Source organism: Mycteria americana, chromosome 20, assembly GCF_035582795.1.
Source record: "Mycteria americana isolate JAX WOST 10 ecotype Jacksonville Zoo and Gardens chromosome 20, USCA_MyAme_1.0, whole genome shotgun sequence".
Classification (NCBI taxonomy): Eukaryota; Metazoa; Chordata; class Aves; order Ciconiiformes; family Ciconiidae; genus Mycteria; species Mycteria americana.
This window is the reverse complement of record NC_134384.1, coordinates 3,776,572-3,797,803: the sequence shown is the minus strand read 5'-3', so window position 1 is coordinate 3,797,803 and position 21,232 is coordinate 3,776,572. Positions and strand designations below refer to the sequence as shown.

The following is a 21,232-nucleotide window of genomic DNA, read 5'->3' as shown; positions in this document are numbered from 1 at the left end:
ATCCTCATCTTCCTCGCTGCGCGGGAGCTGCCGCTTCATTCAGGACCAGAATTTCCTCCGTTGGGGCCAACTTTCCCAACAGTGGGGGCTCGGGAGACCCCGGGGGGTCCCCGCAGCGGGAGGCTGACGGGTGCAGGGGTTGTTTGCGTTGTGCCCTCGTGTGAACCGATGCTGGGTCGGACTCACAAGCAGCATCAGCATCAAAGCAGCGGGCACGCCTGCAAAGCCCCCCTGCAGAGCAGCGGTGGGCAGGCTTGTGGAGCCATGTGCCTGTCCTAATGAGCACCTCTACTAATTAAGAGAGCCTGACCGCGGCTCCTAGGGCCCTGGCTGCAGCTGATGGGCGTTATTGTCCCTGCAAGCTGGCTGGGAGAAGCCGATAGCTGCATGCGCTGCATGAACTCCAGCTGAGCTGCCCCCACGTCACCTTCATGCTCCCAGGGAAGCTGGACGAATGTCCCCAGGGTGAGTTTGCCCTAGGGGGACAGCACGGAGGGGCTCCAGGGCCTGCGTGGGGGCAGCTGGGGGGGAGGCGTCTCTCCCACCCACAGCAACGAGCCCGGATCCATCCCCAGGGCTGCGGTCGTGTGGGGTGCGCGCGTGTTTTCACACGAGCAGAACGGGTGTAGGCAGTGACTTATCCTTCTGCCCATCGCTGCAGCTTCAAAAATCTCCTTTTGCTGCTGCTCTCCCCACGTGAATCATGAGCGGAGAGGGAGGATGGCTGTGGGCGCGGGTGCGAACGCATGGGCTGCGGCGTGGGGCTGCTCACGGGAGCGTGCACGCTGGCAGGAGGGGGATGCGCGTGTGCGTGCGGAGCAGGCACAGGCAGCGAGCTCCCCTTATGTTTTTATGCTGGAGAATAAAATCTCCGTATTTTGTGATCGGGGCGTGAATCATGCGCTCCCAGGTGTGCGTTCACCCACTGCCTCCCCGGCCAAGTCAGCCCTGTCTCCTGGGGGAGCCGAGCACTGCGAAAGCAGGGGGGCTCGTTTCTTCTCTCTGCAAGCAGCTGCCGTGCTGCCCTGGGAGTGGGACCTGGGCTGGCGGCGTGGGAAGCTCCCCCCTCGCCGTGCGTGTTGTGGGGTCATGGGGAAGGCTGGAAACCCCTCGTTAGTGGGGGCTGAGTGGGGCTGTTGGGGTGGGCGTGAAAGGGCATGATACGTGCTCATCTTCCAAGTGCTGGGGAGGGAGCTGTGGGCCCACTGGGGAGCAGCTGGATACGGCAAGAGGCAGTTTGGAGCAGGGTGAATTAGTGCTCAAATCAAGCTCCCTTGCTGCTGGTGACCCCCCCCACCCACTTGCAGGTGCCTGAGTAGGGACCTCTCTTGCTGTGAGGGTTTGCATCAACCCTTCGGGTGATGCCATCCACGCGGGCGTTTGCTGCGGCTGCTGAGGCACTGCTGCCTCTGAGGACAAGGGAAAAAGTGGGCGCGAGGATGGACACCGGCTCCTTCCCGCTGTCCCGGGGACCCCGCTGCCCTGGGGACCCCCGCCAGCCCCAGGGACCCCCGCCAGCCCCAGCGCAGGCTTTTGCTTTGCAGCAGTTTCCACCGTGCCGGGCTTCTGGGCAGGAGCTGCCCCCAGAGCTGGAGCAGAAGGTGCCATCCGAACGCCGGGTCCCCTCCGGCCGCGCTGGACCAAAGCCCCTCTCCATGGGGAGGCGGGGGGACGACTCAGCCACCGACCCTGGACAAGCGCCTGCAGCCCCTCCAAGGAGCGGAGGCACCGGGTCAGCTGTAATGCCCCCCCCCACCCCCGGCTGCCACATCGTCTCCATCACGGTGGCTGCCAAGCTGCCTAATGAGGGGCTTAACGAAGATTAGCGGTGGCCCTTTGCTCTGCTCCGGGCAGAGCGGGACTGGGGCTGCCCTAGCAGGGGGATGCTGGGGGCGAGGGGGCTGCGGGGGCATGGACGAGGCCCGTGCCCGCTGGTGGGGGGCTGCCAGGGTGGCCCTGCCTGCCCGGCAAGCGCCGGCAGATGGGTGCAACGTCTCGGGTGGGTGAGCGCGTGGGCTGCTATCTGCCTGTGAGAGAGAACATTTTTACGGCAGTGGGTGGCTGTGTGTGCACAAGGCTGCCCAGCGCTGCGAGGAGCCCGTGGGGCTGTCGCGCACACCCTGCCCATCCTGGGGTGTCCCAACCCCACAGGACACGTCCCTGGCAATGACGTCTCCCCCCCCCAGAGGACGAAGCAGGGCTGTGGACCCCCAAACTGAGCCCTACGTGGGGGGGTATCGAGCAGCCCCCCCGCCCCAGGGCACAGGGGTGCACACAGGGGGAGATGGGGGACGTCTCCCATCCTACCCCGGTGCGGGGAGCAGCGCTGCCCCCCTCCATCCACATCAGCTCCCCCTCCCCAAACCACCCCCGTGTTTCCAAAGCAACAGCGCGCAGAGGGGCGAGCGGCGCTGAGCCCCGTGGGAGGCGAGGGGGGCGGACGAGCCGAACATCACCAGCCATCTGGCTGCTGGGGTGGGCCTGTGCCGACCCCCAAACCCTGGGGAGCAGCGGGTCCCCCCGCACCCTCCCTAGGGCTGGGATGCTCACGGGGCCCCGGGGTCCCACCCCGTTGAACCCCAGATCAGCAAGAGGGGGCTGCGCCTGGTGCTTTGCCGTTCCTGCATCCCTGGGGACGGCCACAGCTGGAAATCGCTCTGTGGCTCGGAAGGACGTGGGCTTGTTGGGGCAGGGATGGGGCTGGCTCTGCCCCCTCTGCCCAGGGCTCTGTGTCCCCATCATCCATGGGGACGCCAGGGCAGGGAGCACAGCGTGTTCCCCATCCCGTCCCGTTCCCCACAGCCCCAGACACGAGCCTGGGCTGTTGGAGGGCAGCCACCGCTGGGGCTGGCTCACCCCTGGGGACAATATAATGTCCCAGTGGGGGGCTGCCAGCTTGATTGGCCACATGCTGCCTCTCCCCTCCGGCAGCCGTGCCAGGCCCCTCTGTGCAGCCCCCCCCTCCTCTCCCTGCATTAAAAGCCGGGCAGCCCTTCCCTGGCCAGTGCACCGGCCCACGGGAGCAGAACAGGGCTCTCACGCCGAGGAGGAGGGGAAGAGGGGTACGTCCATGCCATCTTCTTTCTGCTCTTCCAGCGCTGAGCTGGGCCGGGTGAGCTGCAGGGCTGGGAGGGCTGGGGGCCGGCAACGTGTGCGGGGGGCTCGCTCTACTCATAAAGGTTTGATCTGTGGGAAACGGGCAGAAATTAAGGAGCAGCATCCTCAGTCTGAGGTGCAAAAACTCTCAGCTGGGTCATTGCTTTTGCATTTGGTTTGGGAGAGACGTGTGGGAGGCTGCTGGGTGCCGGGCCCCTCCGCCTGCTCTGCTGTGGGTGCACATGTGGGTGCACAGCCCGCTGGGTGGGCGATGCTGCAGCACAGGGTGCACGGGTGGGTGCTGGGGACCCACGCGCAGGGGCCAGCTTCGGGTGGGAGCGAGCTCCCTTTAGGAATGAACCGCGGCGGGTTTGGGTGGGGGGCTGCCAGGCGCACCCTGCCCGGGCTGCAGAGCCAGGGGTGTCCCCGTGCAGGCAGCCCCTGTGCTCAGGGTCGAGTCACAGGTACCCTGTGGCCTCCGGTCCCCCCTGACGCTGGCTCGCCCAGGACGCTGGAGGCTGAGAGCATCTCGGGGCTTTGGACCTGGGTGTAGGAGCAAGGGGGAGCGAAGGGGAGAGCAGCGGAGTGCCAGGGCTCCTGGCGTTGTTTCTGCTTGGCTGCTGGGTTTATCGGCCAGCGACCAGCTTCACCCACCGCCTTGAGGGGCTGGAGTAGGACCCCAACCCCCTCATCACCTCCCGACCCCCTCACCACCTCCTCGGAGCTGGGAAAGCCGGGAAGCGAGGGCAGCCCGGCACGGCCACGGGGCCTCTCCTGCACAGCTGCCCAGCCGAGCATGAAATGGGCTGAAAAGAAAAGGGACGTCGTAATGTTCCCGGGGCCAGGGGCGGAGGCCGTTCATCCCCCGCGGTGGCCGCAGTCCCCACCACGGCTGCAGAGCAGGGCTGGCTGTGGCCAGCTTGCCGGTCCAGCCTTCCCGTCCCCTCTTTGCTTTCACCGCTTTGCAACTGTTCCAGGACACCTGGCCCCATCCTGCTCTGCATCGCTGGCCCTGCTGGAGCCCTGCGCTGCCCGGGACCACGGTCCCCAGTGCTGCCCTCGGAGCGGTGACCCCGGCCGGGTGCAGGATGCGGACCCTGGCCTGGCTGGGCATGGCCAGCCTGTGCCTGGGGGCAGCTTGGGCTGTCCCAGCCAAGGAGGAGAGGAGGAAGGCAGAGGAGCCAAAAGCTGATCTTGCACTCTATGAAAACCTGGACCTGGAGAACTATGACCTGACGTTGGACAACTATGGTGAGATCCTTGACCTGAGCAACTACGAGGAGCTCTACGATTACGGTGACCTTGCGCCGAAGGTGAGGGGGACGCAGGAGAGCACCCGGTGCGCAGGGCAGGTCTTCCTTGGGTGCATCCTGAGAAAGGGGCTTGGTCCACGGGATGGATGGGGCACAGCTGGGGAACCAGCCTCTTGCGCAAGCCTGCGAGCCCTGGTGGCTCTTCCACCACTCTTGCTGGTGGCAGGAAAGGCTTTACCCGACCCCGACCTCTGCCAGCTTCTTTGTCCCCTGCCAGCGCCTGGCCAGAGCATCGCTGCAGGAAGCCAGGACATGAAGCTTCCTGCATCCCTCTGGGCAAATAGGGAGGGGGGGTTCTGAAGCCCAGAGCTAGGAGAGCTCTCCAAGGAGGAGCCGGCTTTTCAATAAGACCTACCCAGTGCCCTTGATCCCTCGACCAGTGCCTCCTGCGCTGGAGGGGAGCGGGAGGACTCGCTCGGCCGCCCCAACCCTCACGCCCAGGCTGCGTTTGCAGATCGAGGTTGGCACCCTGGCTCCTCGCCCGAAGGACCCCGCGACTCTCCCAAACCTGGGCACCGCGGCTGAAACCCTGAAGCTGCAGTCTCCGACCACCGCCGGCCCCGTCCGCCCAGCACCCGTCCCCCCTCAGGGTGAGCGCGGACCCCTGGGTGCAGCACAGAGGGGTTTGGTTCCCATGGGATGCAGCCACATATCCCGGGGGTGGCAGGGCTGGTGCTCTGGAGAAAAGGGAGCAAATCCTTTTGCCACCAGCAGACAGCAGCAGTTATTTGCTCTGCCCAGAGCAAACTGGGGGTGCGTCTTATCACACAGCGGGCAGGAGGGCTGCAGCGAGACATTTCTGGGAAACAAGAGCTCCAGCAAAGCAGCAACATTTTAATGAGCAGAGGCATTGCGACAGTCGGACAGAGTAGCAATTAGATTAGTGACAATTAAAATCCTGTAGCGAGGGATAAATATCTTTATTCACTTTCTGTCACTCTGGACTGGGACAAATTAAGTAGGAGGCAAAGGGAAATTGTTGCCTTGCTGCTTTGAAGTCCCCCACTAATGGATGCTGAGTCTCGCGGGCGCTGGGGGAGAGGAGGGGGAGCATGTGCATGGGGGGGACACGGCTTTACCCCTCCTGCCGCCCCTGCCCAGCTTGCCAGGACCCTCACGCAGCCGAGACAGATGTTTTGCTCGATGCAAAACTGTTTTCTTTTGTTCTGCTTCCTTCTGTGGAAAAACTAAGGGGGCCAAGTGAGCCCTGGGTGTAATGCTGCTGTGTTTGGCAACCTTACATCCCCCCCCCCCCTCCCACGGGAGGTATTTGGCCCCGAGCAGCTTCATTTCTTAGCAGCTCTTTTGGCTGGGAGTTTCTGGCCCTTCCCATGACGAGGTGCCCTGGGCTGTTTTGCTGATGAAGGTGCTGGGGCTGTGACAGCTCCGGGTGCTAAAGACTTCGTGTACCCACGGCATGGGCAGGGGTGGGCACGTCCTCCCACCTCCCGGCATGCTGGTGTACTTTGGGGGGGTCAGGAGAGCCGTGCCGTGCCAAGGGTTGCCTCTGCACCCCCAGGCCTGCCCAGCTGCCTGCTCTGCCTGTGCATCGGCACCTCCGTCTACTGCGATGATGCCGACCTGGAGCACATCCCACCCCTGCCGCCGGAGACCACCTACCTCTACGCCCGCTTCAACCGCATCGGCACAATCCGGGCCAGTGATTTCACGGGGCTGAGTACGTCGAGGCAAGGGAAGGGCCAGGCTCTGCAATGGGGCATGGGTGGAATAAGCGGTTCTGCGTGGGTCCCTGTTCATCTCCTCCCTCCTCTCCCACCAGAGAAGCTGAAGCGAATAGACCTGACCAGCAATTTCATCTCCTGGGTGGACGTGGACGCCTTCCGCCTGCTCCCCAGCCTGCAGGAGCTCATCCTGCCCGAGAACAGGCTGACGGCGCTGCCCGAGCTGCCCCGCAGCATCGTCCGGCTGGATGCCCGTCTCAACAGGATACCCAGCACCGGCCTCCGGCCCGAAGCTTTCCGGGTGGGTGCTGGGGCTGCCCAGCACCCGGTGGATGAATCCAGGCTGGTTTTAGCCCAAACCTGCCATGCCAAGGGGTAACAGGGATGGTGCAGAGGGCTAGAGCGGGGCTGGGAGCAGGGAGGTTCATCTCTCCCCTCTTCCCGCAGGACCTGAAGCAGCTGCAGTTTCTCCATCTGTCCGACAACCAGCTGGACTATATCCCAGTGCCGCTGCCCCAGAGCCTGCGCTCCCTGCACCTCCAGGTGAGACGAGCCTGGACCCCGGCTTGTGTGTACCTCAGTCTAGCAGAGCCCACCACCACTTCCTCCTCCTCCTCTTCCTCCTCCTCCCCATCCCTTTGAATCCGATTTTGCCCTTTTCCTTCCTGGCCAGAACAACAACATCCAGACCATGCACGAGGACACGTTCTGCGACAGCCAAGACCACAGCCAGATCCGCAGGGCGCTGGAGGACATCCGCCTCGACGGCAACCCCATCAACCTCAGCCTCTTCCCCAACGCCTATTTCTGCCTGCCCCGCCTGCCCACAGGCCGCTTCTTCTGAGCCCCACGGCCCCAGCGCTTGAAAACAAGGGCGAGCATTCCCGGACCCACCGTGCCCCCCCTCAGACCCTGCTGCCCCATGGAAAACGTGAGGTTAAGGCAGATGCGTTTAACCCCGGTGCGAGATGAGTGTCTGTGTAGGGGTGAACTCAATTCTGGGGCAAACGGAGCAGGGGATGGGCAGCTCTAATAAAATGAAGACTTTTAAAAATGCATTCAGTGTCTTGTTCTCGACAGCAAGAGCAGCGGAAAGCCCCAGCCCAGCAGCTGCTTCGTGAACGGTGCTGGTTTGCAAAGACGGGGACTTCCCTGTGTCCCACTTCTTCCTCAGTTTCCTCCTGGGCCTTGGGAAGACCCCTCCGTGTCTGCTTCCAGGCTTTCCTGGACAGGGATCGGGAGCTACATTGCTCCAGAGAGGCGATGCTTTGGCCACATCGGGTTTGACCTGTGTGATCAGGCTGTCCCCTGAGCCGTCCCCAGGTCCATCAGGTGGCTCTGTGTGGCTCCGGAGGAGCGTTGCACCCCCAGGTGTGAGCTGTGGCCACAGCTGGGCTGTCCCCGTGCGCTCCGAAAGAGGATGCGATGGGAAACCTCAGCACAGAGCAACTGGAGTCCTCCATCGCCTCACCCCAGACCCGCTGCAGTCCCGTGGCCCCTGATCTGCAGGGACCCTGACCCCCACCGTGGCTGGGAGCTGTGCTGGTACCAGGCGGGGTCTCCAGCACGAGCTCTGCCCGGAGGGAGGGTGTCCCTGGGTTTGGGTCTGCTTCAGCTGCAGAGAGAGGCTGGAGCGGCACTGGAGCTTGGCCAAACAGCCCCAGGTCCAGCAGGAAGGAATCACTCAGAGGTAGTTAAAATATCTTGTACCATCCCAGCTTTCAACACCCGAAAAGAGCTGCCCAGTGGTGAGATATTTTAAATATAATGTATTCATCATCTATATTTTTATACACATGTAACAAACACGCATACCCTGAGAGGGATGACACATCCCTGGAGAATCCAAAATCCCGAACTGAAACCACTGAGCTCAGCCCACATCCTGCGGGCCCGGGGAGGCAAACTAAGGCGGCTGGAGAAAACCTCCCAAGAAGATCCAGCCTCCCATCCTCGGGCACGCTGCAAACGCCGCTGGGCGCTCATGCCTGCAAGCCTGCCTCGTTGGCACGGCACGGGCACGGGCACGAGCGTGCCAGCAGCCGGTGGCAGGGAGCGTCTGTGTGCGTGTGTGTGCCCCACTTCTCTCCCCTTGCCTTTCTTTTCCATGCAAAACCCGACTCAGACGTGGATTATGTTGATCCAAAAGCCGAGGCTTTTCATAAACAGGAGTTCAGAGCCATTCCAGCCTTTCCTTTCAGGCTAGATCTCAAATGCCAGGATTTATTACCGCTGTTGTCATGTCATCCTTGAAACAGCTCTATCTATCTATCCCCCTCTCTCTCCTCCTTCCCCATCCATCCTTCCGACACCTTCGCGCCGTCCTTTACCCCCGCTGATCTCATCTGCTGCCACGGGATGAACTATCGCTGCGAGCCAGGCTCTGCTCCAGCGGGATGGAGTTGGCCAACTTTTCCCAACAGCGAGCCCCGGTCCTTCGCGTTCGTCCCACTAGATGGCAAGGCAGAGTGTTTGGAAATGCCTGACCTTAACTTTGGACTGCAAACTCACTCTGCTGTTTACCTCCCTTTTGGGGTGGTTTTATTGTCTCACGGGCATGCCCACGCAGCTGGGGAATAGCCCAGGTGCTCGGTGTTGGCAGAGGAAGGATTAAAAGGAGCTGCAGAGGGGAGAGAAGGGTTTGCTTCATGGGGGAGAAAAGCAAGGTAGGTGGAGGGATGTCTGGGGGGGAGACGGGGCTGCTGGCTTTGCAGAAGCCAAACTTTTCTAAGAGCAGCGGGGTGGTTCTGGGGGGCTTTGCTGGGGGAGAGCTGAGGTTCAGCAGTGCTGCCTTGTCTTGTGTGGCTGCCGGGTCCCCTCGCGCACCCAGGGAGGAGGGAGCAGGCTGGGGCAGCAGGTCTTCATCGTCCCCAAAGCCTGGGAGGGGGCCAGGCTGGGGCTGTCTTTGGGAGGGGGCTGCTGGGGGCTCAGCTCTGCCATTCTGCTGGTGCAGTCATTAACTCTGCTCTCCTGTCCTCGCTGCTGCCAAGGTGTGTGGGGGGGAAGAAACCAGCGCCTGGCTTTGCAGCATTGTGTAGGGAACAGCAATCCCCTTCTGCCGCCGGCCCCACAGCCCTCACCCACCCTGCGGAGGTGCCTCATCCCTTCCGTGGGGGTCGGCTGTCCCCAGGCTCTCCCCGAGCACCCCAGGGTGGCTGGATGGATCCTGCCCTGGGTCCGGAGTGGAGGCACAGAGCCTTCCCTGGGGCTGGAGATGGCAGCGGGCGTTAGAAGCTCTGCTGAGCCCTCCTGCCAGCAGGACGGTCCTGCTCCAGCTCAGGCTGGCTTGGTAGCATGTCTGAGACCCCACCACCTCCTCTGTCACCCTTGCTGCCCACTGCCCCATGTCCCTTAGGCTGTGGCCGGGCAGCTGGGAGTCCTGGCTCCTCTCCATCCCTTGAGGTCTGCAGCTCTACCCAGCTGATGCCTCTGCTTGTGCCGCTCCCGAGGGACGGGGTCACCACCTGGCTGTGGAACCCGCTTGTGTTTTAAGCCAATGCTGTGGCAAGAGGCTTTATAGGGTTGCACAGCTTGTCCCATGCATATATGCATGTACGGGACTGCGCATCTCTCCTGAGATACACGTGCTTCTTCTGCCAGCCTGCCACGGGCACCGCCTGAGCCCAGCTAATGGGGCCAGCAGACAGCAGAGGAGCAGACCCGCTGCAGGCACGCGGGGCCAGGCAGCAGCAGGGGAGGGAGCGGAGCAGCCGGAGAGCAGAATTAGCGCAGGGCCCGTGTTAGAAGCCGTGAGCTGGAGCCCTGCAAAGGCGAAGCGTCGCTCTGATCTCGTGAGCGTTTGCTGAGTAACAGCAGGAGCCGCGGGGCTTCAAAGCAGTCTCTGATGGGAAGCGGTGGCAGCCCTGTTGCTGGAGACGGTTAAATGATGCGGGATGGGGGGAGCACCGGGAGCCGTCCCGGTCGGAGGGGATGGATGAGAGAAGCGGATGCTCCCAGAGTGTTTTGTACGTGCAAGGAGCTGCGTCCTCCTCGGTACAGAGTGTGCGGGGATGGACAGGGAGGAGCAGGCTGGCTCTGGGCACTAACCTCCCTCCCCTCATCCTCTCCGGCTGGATCCATGGCTGTCCTCTCCCCGGGCACACAGCAGGCTCTGCAGCAGCCAAGCAGAGGGCTCACGTCCTGCCTGTCCCTCTCGTTCCCCTTCATCCCTCCTCCATCACCCAGAGAGCGTCTCCGTGTGTAATTCATGCAGTTCTCCTCCCTCCATCTCTCTGCCGCTCAAGGTCACCTTCCTCGCCTGGGCTGGATTTTCACATATTGATTGCTTGGCTCTTACAGCCAACATCTCGGTGAGCTCCCGATCTCACGCCAGCTCAGCATCTTGCCGTTCTCTGGGAGAAGCGTCTCCATATGGGCCCCCCTCCTCCTCCATCCTGCCCTCCCCCTCCACGCTCTCCTCCCAGCCCCGGCCGTGCATCATTAACCAGCACCAAAACAGAGACGGGAAAGACTTCAAGCCCTGGAGAGCAGCAGCCTTCTCCCTCCTCTGCCTCTCTGTCTGCTGGGGAGCGTGGCATGAGCACGCTCCTTCCCTTGGGTTGATTTAGGAGGAGCTGGGACGGCGTGTGGCATCCTTGCAGGGACTGGGTGTGCTGCTACGCCTGTCCGTGAGCTGCCTCCTGCTCAGGCTTCCTCCCGCAGGTCCTCGTCCCCCAGTGGGAAAGGAGCTCCTCTCCCATCACCGTGCCCATCCCTCTTCCTGCAACCCCCTCCTCACCCAGATTTCTTCCCTGCTCTCCTCCCACCAGCATGACCAGGAGCTCCCTGTGCCACGCTGGGCCATGTCCCTTGGCCACCACCTGGGGACAGAGCCGTCCTTTTCCAGCTTCTCAGCCAGGGCAGCACAGGCAGCTTACTGCAGCGCTGGGGTGGCCAGGTCAGGAACAGAACAGTGGTGGCTGGGGTTAGGGTCCCGAAACAGGAATCGGAGCAACAGGAGGAGGAGGAGGAGGATGGAGGCTCTTAGCCCTCCTAGGACCCAGGCAAGCTGGGAAGAGGCCGCAGAGATAACACAAGTCCCCCTGTCCGGGACAGTGGCCGTGTCTGTGCCAGCTCTGTCCCCCACCCGTGCGCAGGGCAGGCAACCAGTGGATTTATTGGCCAAGTGCAAAATCAATGGCAGGATGGAAAAAGGCCACTGAACTGTGGATGCTGACAAGCTCCTGGCCTCCTCTGGGCTAGAAATCACCCTTAAATGCTGTTGGGGAGGAAGTGCTGTGGCCCAGCTTGCTCAGCGAGTGAGGCACGGATGATAACAGCTTTATTTATAGCACTTAACTGGCTGTTGGCTCAAGGCACTGATTTGCGCTTAGCGTGCGATCGTTTAGGGCGGCTGTTTGTGCAGCTCGTGGCTGGAGCACTCGCGCAGCCCTGCCGAAGCCCTCGGCGAGCTCCCACCGCCCGGCATCGGGGCAGGACTTTGCCCGGGTTCGATGTGTCCCGCTCCCTGTCCCCAGCCCAGGCAGCTCACCTGGGACCAGGCTCCCCCGGACTGACCAAAACCTCATTTTTCTGCCTATATTTACACAGCATCTCATCTGGAGAAATCCCGGTCGGGTCCGAGAGGTTGTACATCCCAAACACTAACGGATTAATTAATAGGGGCCACCCGGGGAGAGCTGTGTCGCTGCTCAGTTTCCAGATCTCTCCTTTTTTTCTGAAGGATCCCAGTGCTGGGATTCATTAGATGGGAGCTGCAAGGGCTCTGGAGATGTAAGCGCAGTTGATGAATTATCACCGGGGTGCAGACAGCTGCCCGAGCCCCTTCAGGGAAACTCAACAATGGAAATGGGGGGCGGTGGGGGAGGAACTGCTTGGGCTTTTCCTCTCCCCATTTTCCACTTCACCACTGGAAAAAGGAGGAGGAAAAACACAGCAAAAGGAAGAGAAAGAAGAAAACGCATTCTTTCCCTCTTCACATCCCCCTCCCTCCAAATTGTGAATGCTTAGCATAAAAATAATCTGTAGAAAATCAGCCCCCTCCCTGCAGCACACTGTGGGTCTCCGAAGGGCTGGGGGTGCCTGCGGCACCCCGGGGCTTTCCCGGCTCTCCTCCTCTACCCTGCTCCAGAGCGAGAGGGACTTCTTGCCATGAGCTGCTCCAGGATGGGAGATGCGACCAAGATACAGCTATTATTAGCAACGTTGCGTTAGGTCTTGTCAACAGGAGCCCTGACGCCTGGGAAAGGCTCTGCGACGGGAGGCACGTGTCCTCCGGGAGGGGGGTCCCCCGGCTTAACCCAATTCCTGCGGAGGGAAGAGTTCAGAGGGGCCTGGTTTTGGGGGGGTGGGTGGGGGGGGTGGCTGCAGGGAGGCTGGGGGTGATGGAGCTAAGGAGGGGGGAGTCTCGGCTGGAAGCACCGCACCCAGGGAGCTGTGGCTGGTCTGGAGGATGCTTGAGCCCGTGGTGTATGAGCTGATGTCCCTGTTGCAGCCAGGAGTGACAGGGTCACCTCCCTGGGGGGGGGGGGGTGAAAGCTGCTTGATGTCTCCCCAAAATGGGGGCATTTCCACCCTGATGCTGCTCCCAGCCTAGGGGCACCCAGATCCTCCCCCCCGAGCAGTCCTGGCCTGTTGCTGCAGAGGGAAGAGTTTCTCCAGCATTTCCAAGGTGACTCTGTTCCTGCACCGTCTCCCATCCGCCAGCTGACATGCCAAACCGTCTGACTGGGGAGAAATGATGAAATGGAGAAAAACGCCAACAAGTACGGCTCTTCCGTGCTGCCATCCAGGCTTTTCCAGGGCTGCTGGGACAAGGACCAGCGTCCTGCTGGGCATGTGGGTCTCCCCCACCAGGGATTCATTCCCCAGCTCAGGGCTTCCCCACTCCTGGCTTTAGATTTCTTTTTTTTTTTTTTTTTTTTTTGTAATTGACCCGAAGCCAGACTCTTTCAAGCATGAATTGGGTGGCCACAAGTTGGTTTAGGGGTGATGCACCCCTAAGGAAGAGCTTGGCACGGCAGCAGCCGGCGTGTTGGTGTGCCGTGGTCCCCGAGCGGGAGGAGGAGAGCCGAGCTTGGCATGCCTGATTGATCGCCGTCTTTTAAAATAACCAGCCGGAGCCTGGATCTTCCGTTTCTGTAGGATGCGGAAAACCTGGAGAGGGGGAAGAGAGAAACAGCTTTGAGAGAGCGAGTGCAAGTATTGCTAATTTATGATCATAGAAATATATGATTGAGTTTGAAGATTACAGGGAAAGGACCTGGTGTTCAGCCGATGATAAATCTGTTTTATCGGGGGGTTGCTGAAAGGCTTCCCCACAGGGCAAATTGCAGGAACGCAGAACATAATTACCCCAAATTCCAATCTGAGTAATTATTTCTACCTACCTGTCACTCCCCTGGTGTTTTCAGCTGGATGGAGAGGTTTTGTTTTCCCTCGCCTCTCTGCTTAAGAGCCAAAGCCGTTGTGCAGCACCGCTGGGCTCTCTGAAGAGCTGGGCCAGTCCTGCCTGCGGGAAGGCACTTGCCTGCAGGGTTTTGGGTCTCGCTGCTGTCCCCCCCCACCCCGAGAACTGCCCTTTCACTGCCTTTTTCCATGGCTAGGGGCTGTCAGACGTTGCTTTCTGCAACCACAATCTCACCCAGGCAGGGAGGAGGCAGGCAGAGCAGGGTGGGGGGGATTTGGGTGGCCGCTTCCCGGGATATCCTTGCCTTTGCGGAGAGGGCAGCACCCTCTTGGGTAGTGGGGACCCACGGGGAGAGCCCATGCACAGGGCCAGGACATTGACTTTTTTCCCTCCCCTGTCCATCTCTGGGATGGGTGACACGTGGCAGAGGTGGCCGGGGGTTGGAGGGACGCTGGCTGCGGGGGATGCCCGGCCCCATACCCACTCTCCCCGTCCTCCCGGGCTCCGCGCCGTGGCAGGGAGGTAATCGAGGGTTTTACTGCAGTGGGCCGTGGATAGCTTTTCTAAGCATCATCTCCTAATGCTTCCCCAAAGAGGCAGACAGGCTACCGGGCGCATTAGGAATCGATGCACATCGCAAATGGATTGCCTGTGCTCTCTCCTCCACCTCTCCGTGCTCTCCGGCTGTCTCTGTGCTTGCCCCGTCCCCAGCGTGGCCAGGGCTGTCCCGTGCCAGCTCTGCCCTCCCAGTGTCACCCAGGTGATGGGGGGCACCGGGGACTGTTCCCCCCAGTGCAGGGCTGCAGCGGGCAGCTCCACGTCCCACCAGGATGGGCCATCAGCTCCAGGTGAAGCATCTGGGCTGCACTCCCTTGCCTTCCCTCCCGGGGACTCGCCGCAGACAGCCGCTGCGGATAGAGCGGGTGACAAGCGTCCGCACGGGCCAGCCAAGCGGAGAGGAAAAAAAAAAAATGACCCCTGTGAGAGCAGGGATGGGCTCTGCATCTCAAGCGGCTCCCCGGGAGATGTCAGACGGTCCCTCCGGTGAGGACCAGGGACCCGTCACCTCCCAGAGCCTCTGTCTGCGGAGGGGGAAGGAACGGCAGCGATGGCACAGGGAGTTCAATTGCAGAAGGTAGAAGCGTTTGGAAAAGCGATTTCTCTGCCTGGCAGTGGTGTGGAGCAGCCCTGGGGCTCAGGGGGGGACCAGCCCGGGAGTGGGCTTTTCTCTTGTGGGAGTTTCCTCCAGCTCCACCAACAGATTATTCTGATTTTCCCCCCTCATTAGTGGAAGGAGAATTGGGTCCAGAAAGGGCTCTGAAATGTGCTGGTCATGCACCCAAACCTGTGGCTGCCAGCGCTGGTCCCTCTCACCCCCAGCTCTGAGCACTCGTGGCAAAGAAGGGCTGAGACCTCCATAGGTGAGGGAAACTGAGGCACAGAGTGGGGCGTTTCCCAAGGACTCGGTGAGCTGTGGGAGGGGAAATCGATCCCTTGCACGCCTCTGTGGCCTCGGTTTCCCTCCGACCGGGAAATCACCCGCATTGAACTGTGGCTCAGCACAGGGATGGAGGGCCCTGCCTGGGGGTTTGGGGATGTTGGGGTCCTCCATGGCAGGAGGGGAGCAGGGATGGGGGTGACTTGGGTCAGGGTCCCACTCGGCATCTTAAATGCTCTTTTGTCTGCTCAAATGCAAATTATTCCATTTGCCTGCGAACCTCCAGCCTGGATCCTGACTGCCCTGGGTCTGCTGGAGACAGAGGACACACGTGCTGGTGGTTGGGGACAGAGGGACTCCTCGGATGGATGGACAGAGCTGCAGTGGGACATCTCTTGGGTAAGCAGGCGGAGAAGGAGAAGCAGAGGGGCCTGCTGGTCTCCAGCAGGTCATTAGGTGGCTTTGTCAAGAGGCTGATTAGGCTGGGAGGATCCCCTGGGCGGCAAAGCTGGGTTTGCCGTCCCCTGGCCGGCTGCTCCGCGTGCCACTGCTGGCACCGGGCGCGGCGATGCCCAGACCTGGCGGGCGCTCGCGTGGCTCCGCTGATAAAACTTGCATGAGGACACGCGCAAAAATTGACGGTTGTGCTTATGAATTAATTATCGCTGAGCGGATTGATGCAGCCTGCCCCGTGCATGCTGTATTGCTAACGAACACCAGCAGTGGGAGCGCGGGAAGGGCCAGCGACGTACTGCTGCAGCGCCTTCTGCATCTCTGTTTATTCATGTTTTAAATATATTTATTTTGCATTTGCTCCCAGAGCTACTTTAAGCAGAGAGCAGGTGATTTCCATGAAAGGGACCTGGCGCGTGCATGCTGCGGGGAGGGGGCTGCTGCTTTTTGAAGGGGGGGGGGGGGGACATTGGAAAGGGCCGATGGCTCTCGGCTCCGTGCTGGAAGGGGTTGAATCAGAGACAGGCTCTATAAATATGTATGTGGGTAATTTCTAATCGAACACCACAGCTCTCGGTGCTGGCATGTGTCACTCCCGTGGCATTATCGCTGCAATTAGAGCTTTTCCCCACAATTGCATAAGAACCTCTCGGTGACTCACCGGGCTTGGGGGGAGAGAGGCGAACGGCGGCTCGGAGGCGGCCGGCTGCGCCTGCGTGCGTGTGAGGTGTGAAAATCAGCTGCTCAGGTGCTCCGGGCTTTGCAACTTGCTCCCGAGCAAACCTCGCTGCCAGCCGCTCGCAACTCCGCTGCCCTCCCCGGCGTCACCGCCAGCACCCTGGTTTGGGGACACTTGGCTGTCCCCCTGCCAGCAAGCTCCCCGTCCACCCAGCATCGCCTTCTGCCGGGGGTTTATTTTTGTCTTTATCATCGCGGCTCTGTTTGCGCGTGGATGACCCTTTAGCACCAATAATAGCATGTTTCGGATCCCTGATTAAGACCGCTGCGGTGTCAGAATCAATAAGTATTGGCGGCCGAGACCGTAATAAGTATAATCATCCCCATTAGGGTAACAAATGGAGGAGGGAGTGCAGGGCTGCTAATATGGTAATGCCATGGATCTGCTTCGATCCGCTGGAGCCGCAGCATCCTCCCCGCGAGGGACAGGGACCACGGCTCTCAATGTTTGCCATCCCTGGCATCAGCAGAGCCCCCGCTTCTGGCTGCTCTAACGCTTTGTGTGCCCCGGCTTGGAAACTTGGCTTTGCAATATTAATTACTGGGTCTTTGGAACTGTGCGTGACTGGCGTCCCCAGCGTGGGAGAGGGGACAGGGCTCGGTGCAGCCAGGGGAATTGCTTATCCTGCCCCAAAGCTTAAAGAGAATTTAAATTTTCTTTACTGAGCAGGGGAAATTCCTGCTCTGATCCATCCTGCCGATTTGTCTTGCAGAGATCGAGTGTGGCGAGGGCTGGGAGGGAGGGGAACGCCAGTGGCGTTAAAGTAGCTGCCTAGGAAAAAAAAAAAAATAAAAATCAATATGTAATTGTGGCCCCATCGATCCATGGCTCCGCCGCTGTGGCTCTCCACTGCGCTTTGATCAGCTTTCACGGTCGCAGATGAGAGAGTCCCAGCAGCTGGGGGTATTAAATGATGCCAAACACCTTTTGGGTGAACACTATAGAATTTTTCCTTATATAAACCCAAAATAGAGTAGCAGCTGTGGGGGTGGGGGTCTGGAGCAGCCATGGGGCTGGGCATGCTCCTCACAGGAGGGGTGTCATTGCCTCTCTGCTGGGACTTCCCTGAGAAGCTGGGGCGATGCTCCCTGCCCACGGCGGCTGCTTGGTCCCCTCCGAATGCAAAAAAAATCCCCCACCTCCAACACCCAAAAAGCTGCCGGCCAAGCCCTGCTGCAAGTCCGTGGCCATGGAAAGGCCTCCAGCGATGGGGCATGGCGTGATGGGGCGCAGGGGGCTGCGCACGGTTTGGGGACGATATCTAACCACGTGCCACGGGAATGAGACCAGTCCCAGGCAGAAGCAGTTGGTAATTTTTAGACAAATTATTTTTGCTCAAAAAATGGAGGTTTGTTGAAACCCGGCGTGTTTATAGAAAAACATCGGTTTCAACAGATTTCTGTTTCAACATGTTTTTTAGAAGAAAAAGGAAAGCTTTCCAAATTGTCAAAAGACCCCGGTTGAACACTTTCTCGGCAGAGCATAATCCATTTCTCAGCTCCAAATTACTTTTCATTTTGCAATGTAAGTAAATGTATTGCAAAATCCCCTTTTGAAAGGGGGCTGAAATCTTACTGAAACGGTCGGGGAGGATCTCGGCCACAGACTGGGATTAACTTGTTCCAGCCCGGGGTCTGGATTTTCAAACAATGTCCTTTTGCCTTTCTTTTCGATGATGGTTTTTCATCCCGCTGCAGGACGGTTAATACCAGCAATTCCTTCCCGGTGTGGAAATTGCTTCATCTACAGGCACCAAATATTAAGGGCTGGCAGGGGACCCTACGTGGGGGCAGAATAGCTCATTTTTGTGCTGTTTTTCTCTGATTTACCCTACTTCTGCAGCATTTTTACTGGCCTCAGTCAGGGAGAAGATGCTGGTGGACGGCCTGGTCCACCGCAGGCGTTTCTGCCGTACCAACAGGCGATGCTTTGTGGCCAGACCGCTGGAAGATCTTGTTGTCGCTCTGATCCCAGCAATAATTCCCTTCGGTGGGGCGTGGGATGACATCTCGGATAGGGACCACCTCCATCCATACGAGTCTGCGTCTTATCCGAGCCATTGCAATCGCAGGTTGGAAATGCAGCCTCTGGTGTGGGGAGCCCAGGGCACGCCGAGAGTGCCGGCACCGCGGTGATTTTCCTTGGGAGCGTTGCTGGACCCGAGAGCAATGCTCTCTGCTTGCCGGGGAAGTTGGGAGGCCCCATCAGTATGCACAATGGAATAAAATATGCAAATGCGAGATTTATTCTGTTTATTAAACTGGCATCTCCGTAGATTTTGCACTCTTCTCCACCCCCTAAGTATTACTCAAGCTAATAACTTAATTCCAGATTTTAGTTTTCCCAGAGAGGAGCCCAGCCCGCGGGCTGCCCCGGCTGAGAGGGATGCTGGGGGCAGAGCGAGGGCTCCCTAAATTCGCGGTGGGATGCAGCCAGAGCTGCAGGAATGCAGGAGGATCCGGAGAAATCTCAGGTTTCATTCTGGACCCAAGAACTCTTCCAAAGAGTTCTGCCCAGGGAAGTGGTGGAGTCACCAACCCTGGAGGTATTTAAAAGACGTGTAGATGTGGCACTTAAGGACATGGTGTAGTGGTGGACTTGGCAGTGCTAGGTTTATGGTTGGACTCGATGATCTGAAAGGTCTTTTCCAACCTAAATGATTCTATGATTCTAAAGCAGCCCCCTCCTCCCCTGCACAAGCTTTTCCAGGCACAAGAGGGTTTTGGGTTTGGGAGGATGGGGCAGAGGTGGATCTGGGAACCCCCAAAGAGCGTTGGGTTCCTGCTGGCAGTTGCATTAACGGCTCAACTCAACGAAATGGTGGCTGTATTGGTGAGCGGCCAAAATCTGATCTGCTTTTCTCTTTATTATATCTGCTTGCAGATCTCTTGCAACTCTTTAATCAAATGTTTCAATGCCTCTATAGAGCTGGAAAGGATTCGGAGAAGGTGGCTGGGTTGTTTGCAAACTTCTTCAGGCTCCAAGTATGCTTCGAGCTTTCTTTTTTCAAGAAAAAAGGGGAATCGAAGCCAGCGGCCAGGCTCAGGGGTGTTTGGGCTGGGTACTGACTGGAGCGGTGCAGGGATTTACAGCAAAGCCCAGGGGCATGGGGACGGGGCCATCACCTCCTTGCCCAGCCTGGTGGCACTCGGAGCCTGCGAGGGCGTGCGGGCAGGGCCGGGCCCTTCGAGGCTGACCTAGGTTGGGTTTTGGTGTCCGCATGGACTTCGGTGGCTTTGGGTCTGATGCCTCCTTTGCAATCAAATAGAAACCTGAAATTATAACAAGCCCATAAATGCATCTGTTAGTCTGTGATGGGCTGGCAGTGGGACATCCAGTTCGCAGCCGGGGAAGGTTTGAGGAGGGTGGAGGGATGCAGGGAAGAGCCAGAAGCTATTTCAGCTCCCTGTGCCACCCCCTTCCTCCTGCTGCTCCAACTCGAGCGCTAACAAATGCTTTACGGGGAGCCGTGCCAGCGATGCTCGGAGCACGCAGCACGAGAGCAGATCGTCGCCCTGCCCTGCGCAGGGAAATCCCTTTGATGCTAAAGTGGCTGCAGGGGGAAGGAAGAGGAGTGGGCACGAACGCATCCTGCTCGGAGCGATGGGCTGGTTCATTGAGCAGAGCCCTGGCAGGCTCCGCCACGTCCTTCTGCTGCTTTTCAGTGATAGCTCTCGGATTTGACAACTGCAGCAGGCTGGCTTTCCGCCTCCTCGCTGGAGAAGCGCTGCCTTGCTCTGTGCCTCCGTGCACCCACAGCAAGACGGGTCTCCTGCAGCCGGTGCCGGCTGGGGGAGGAAGGTTGATGCACCCCTACCCTCGGGGGCATGGAGGGGAGGCTGATGTCGGAGGATCAACCCTGGCGTGGGGCGAAGATGCTCAGCGCTTGGGATGCAGCTGGAAGAAGGGGCAGAGCCTATTACAGACAAAACCCGGGGTTGCGCTCCCTGTTTTCCCCTTCCTCCTGCCTTCGCAGAGCGAGGGGAAGCACCGGCAGCCTGATGAGGCTCCGGTGGCCTCCGGTAGTCGCTGGGGTATTTTCCAGTGGCGGGGAGGGTCTGAGCAGCGATGCCGAGGCTGCTCAGCGTTGTCATCCGTGACGCAGAAGTGTCACCGTCCCCCGGGGTCCCTGTATAACAGCTTGTGCCAGCTCCTGCTGTCATGACGGTCTCTGTCTCCACAAGCGCGGGCACCTGGGGCAGGAGCGTCTGTGCCTGCAGCGGGAAGCTGGCCACGAACCCCGGCTGCCCTGGGAAGGGCTGCGGTCACGTCCTGGGGATGGAAATCCCTGCCTGGTCCCGAAGGGCTCAGGGGAGGTGGGGGAGGGCACGCTGGCTCTGCCTTCCCCCTTAGACACCCCCCTGTCAGTGTGAAATTAGATGCTGAAAGCACAGAAATTCGGTGCTGATGCAAAGCTTGCCTCTCCCCGGGTTTTGCCAGCCCTGCCTGCAGCCCTGGGATGGAGACAAGGGGAGGAATCTGGGGGAGCAGAAAGACCAGGGCTTATCGGCTTTACCAAACCGTCCTGGGAAATCCGGGGGAATAAACATGGAGCTGGGGTTAAAACCCTGGACCAGGTCTCAGCACTCGGAGCATCTGCTCCAGCTCCGACACAGCCCACGCTGCAACCTAGGGCAAATCCCGTCACCTTCCCTGCCCTGAGCCCTCCCGTCACCCTTGCACGCGCGTGTGTCTGTGCACGAGGAAAAGGGATTTTGCAACCCGCGATTGCCTCCTGGCACTTTTGTGCGGGACCCGATCCAGGGGACTGATCCGGGGACTGAGCCAGGCCCCTGCCTGGCGGAGCATCCCCGGTGCCGGCCCCAGCCCCAAACGCCGGCGCAGATTTTTGCTGGGGAGGGCAACGGTTCTGCCACGGCCGGCGGGATGCTGGTCCCCTCCGCGGTGGTTCTGTCCCCCTCTCTCTGCCATGTGCCCCACAAACCCGCCAAGCCAAAACCCCACCACATCTTGGTCCTCGTCCTTTCTTGAGCCCGGTTTGTTGCCAGGGGTTTCCCCAGAGACCTGGCTCCTGCCTTTCCCCGGCAGCCTCCCTGCAAAAACACTTTCCTAAGAACTCTGGAATAAAAAAAGAAAGAAGAAACAGCCTCCTTGTTCTGCTGCAATGAACTGGCTCTTTTT

The 21,232-nt window shown here is 60.0% G+C and overlaps 1 protein-coding gene and 1 long non-coding RNA gene across 2 annotated transcripts; both read left to right on the top strand.

The window, feature by feature from the left end:
- Positions 1-3,166: 3,166 nt before the first annotated feature.
- OPTC (opticin) lies at positions 3,167-7,110 on the top strand. The gene is made up of 6 exons (XM_075521564.1): positions 3,167-4,409; positions 4,864-4,999; positions 5,929-6,087; positions 6,190-6,392; positions 6,539-6,634; positions 6,765-7,110. Exons 1-6 carry the CDS (start codon positions 4,185-4,187, stop codon positions 6,933-6,935), a joined length of 990 nt encoding a protein of 329 aa, XP_075377679.1. The 5' UTR covers positions 3,167-4,184; the 3' UTR covers positions 6,936-7,110.
- Positions 7,111-8,525: 1,415 nt separating this feature from the next.
- LOC142419135 (uncharacterized) lies at positions 8,526-18,329 on the top strand. The gene is made up of 3 exons (XR_012778489.1): positions 8,526-8,757; positions 15,185-15,297; positions 17,933-18,329. It is a non-coding gene; the product is annotated as an uncharacterized LOC142419135 (long non-coding RNA).
- Positions 18,330-21,232: the final 2,903 nt, after the last annotated feature.

Coding starts and splice junctions, on each gene's coding strand:
- OPTC (XM_075521564.1), top strand. CDS start 4,185: ATGCGGACCCTGGCCTGGCTGGGCATGGCCAGCCTGTGCCTGGGGGCA. Junction 6,088..6,189: donor CAGTGATTTCACGGGGCTGA/GTACGTCGAGGC, acceptor CTCTCCCACCAG/AGAAGCTGAAGCGAATAGAC. Junction 6,635..6,764: donor TGCGCTCCCTGCACCTCCAG/GTGAGACGAGCC, acceptor CTTCCTGGCCAG/AACAACAACATCCAGACCAT.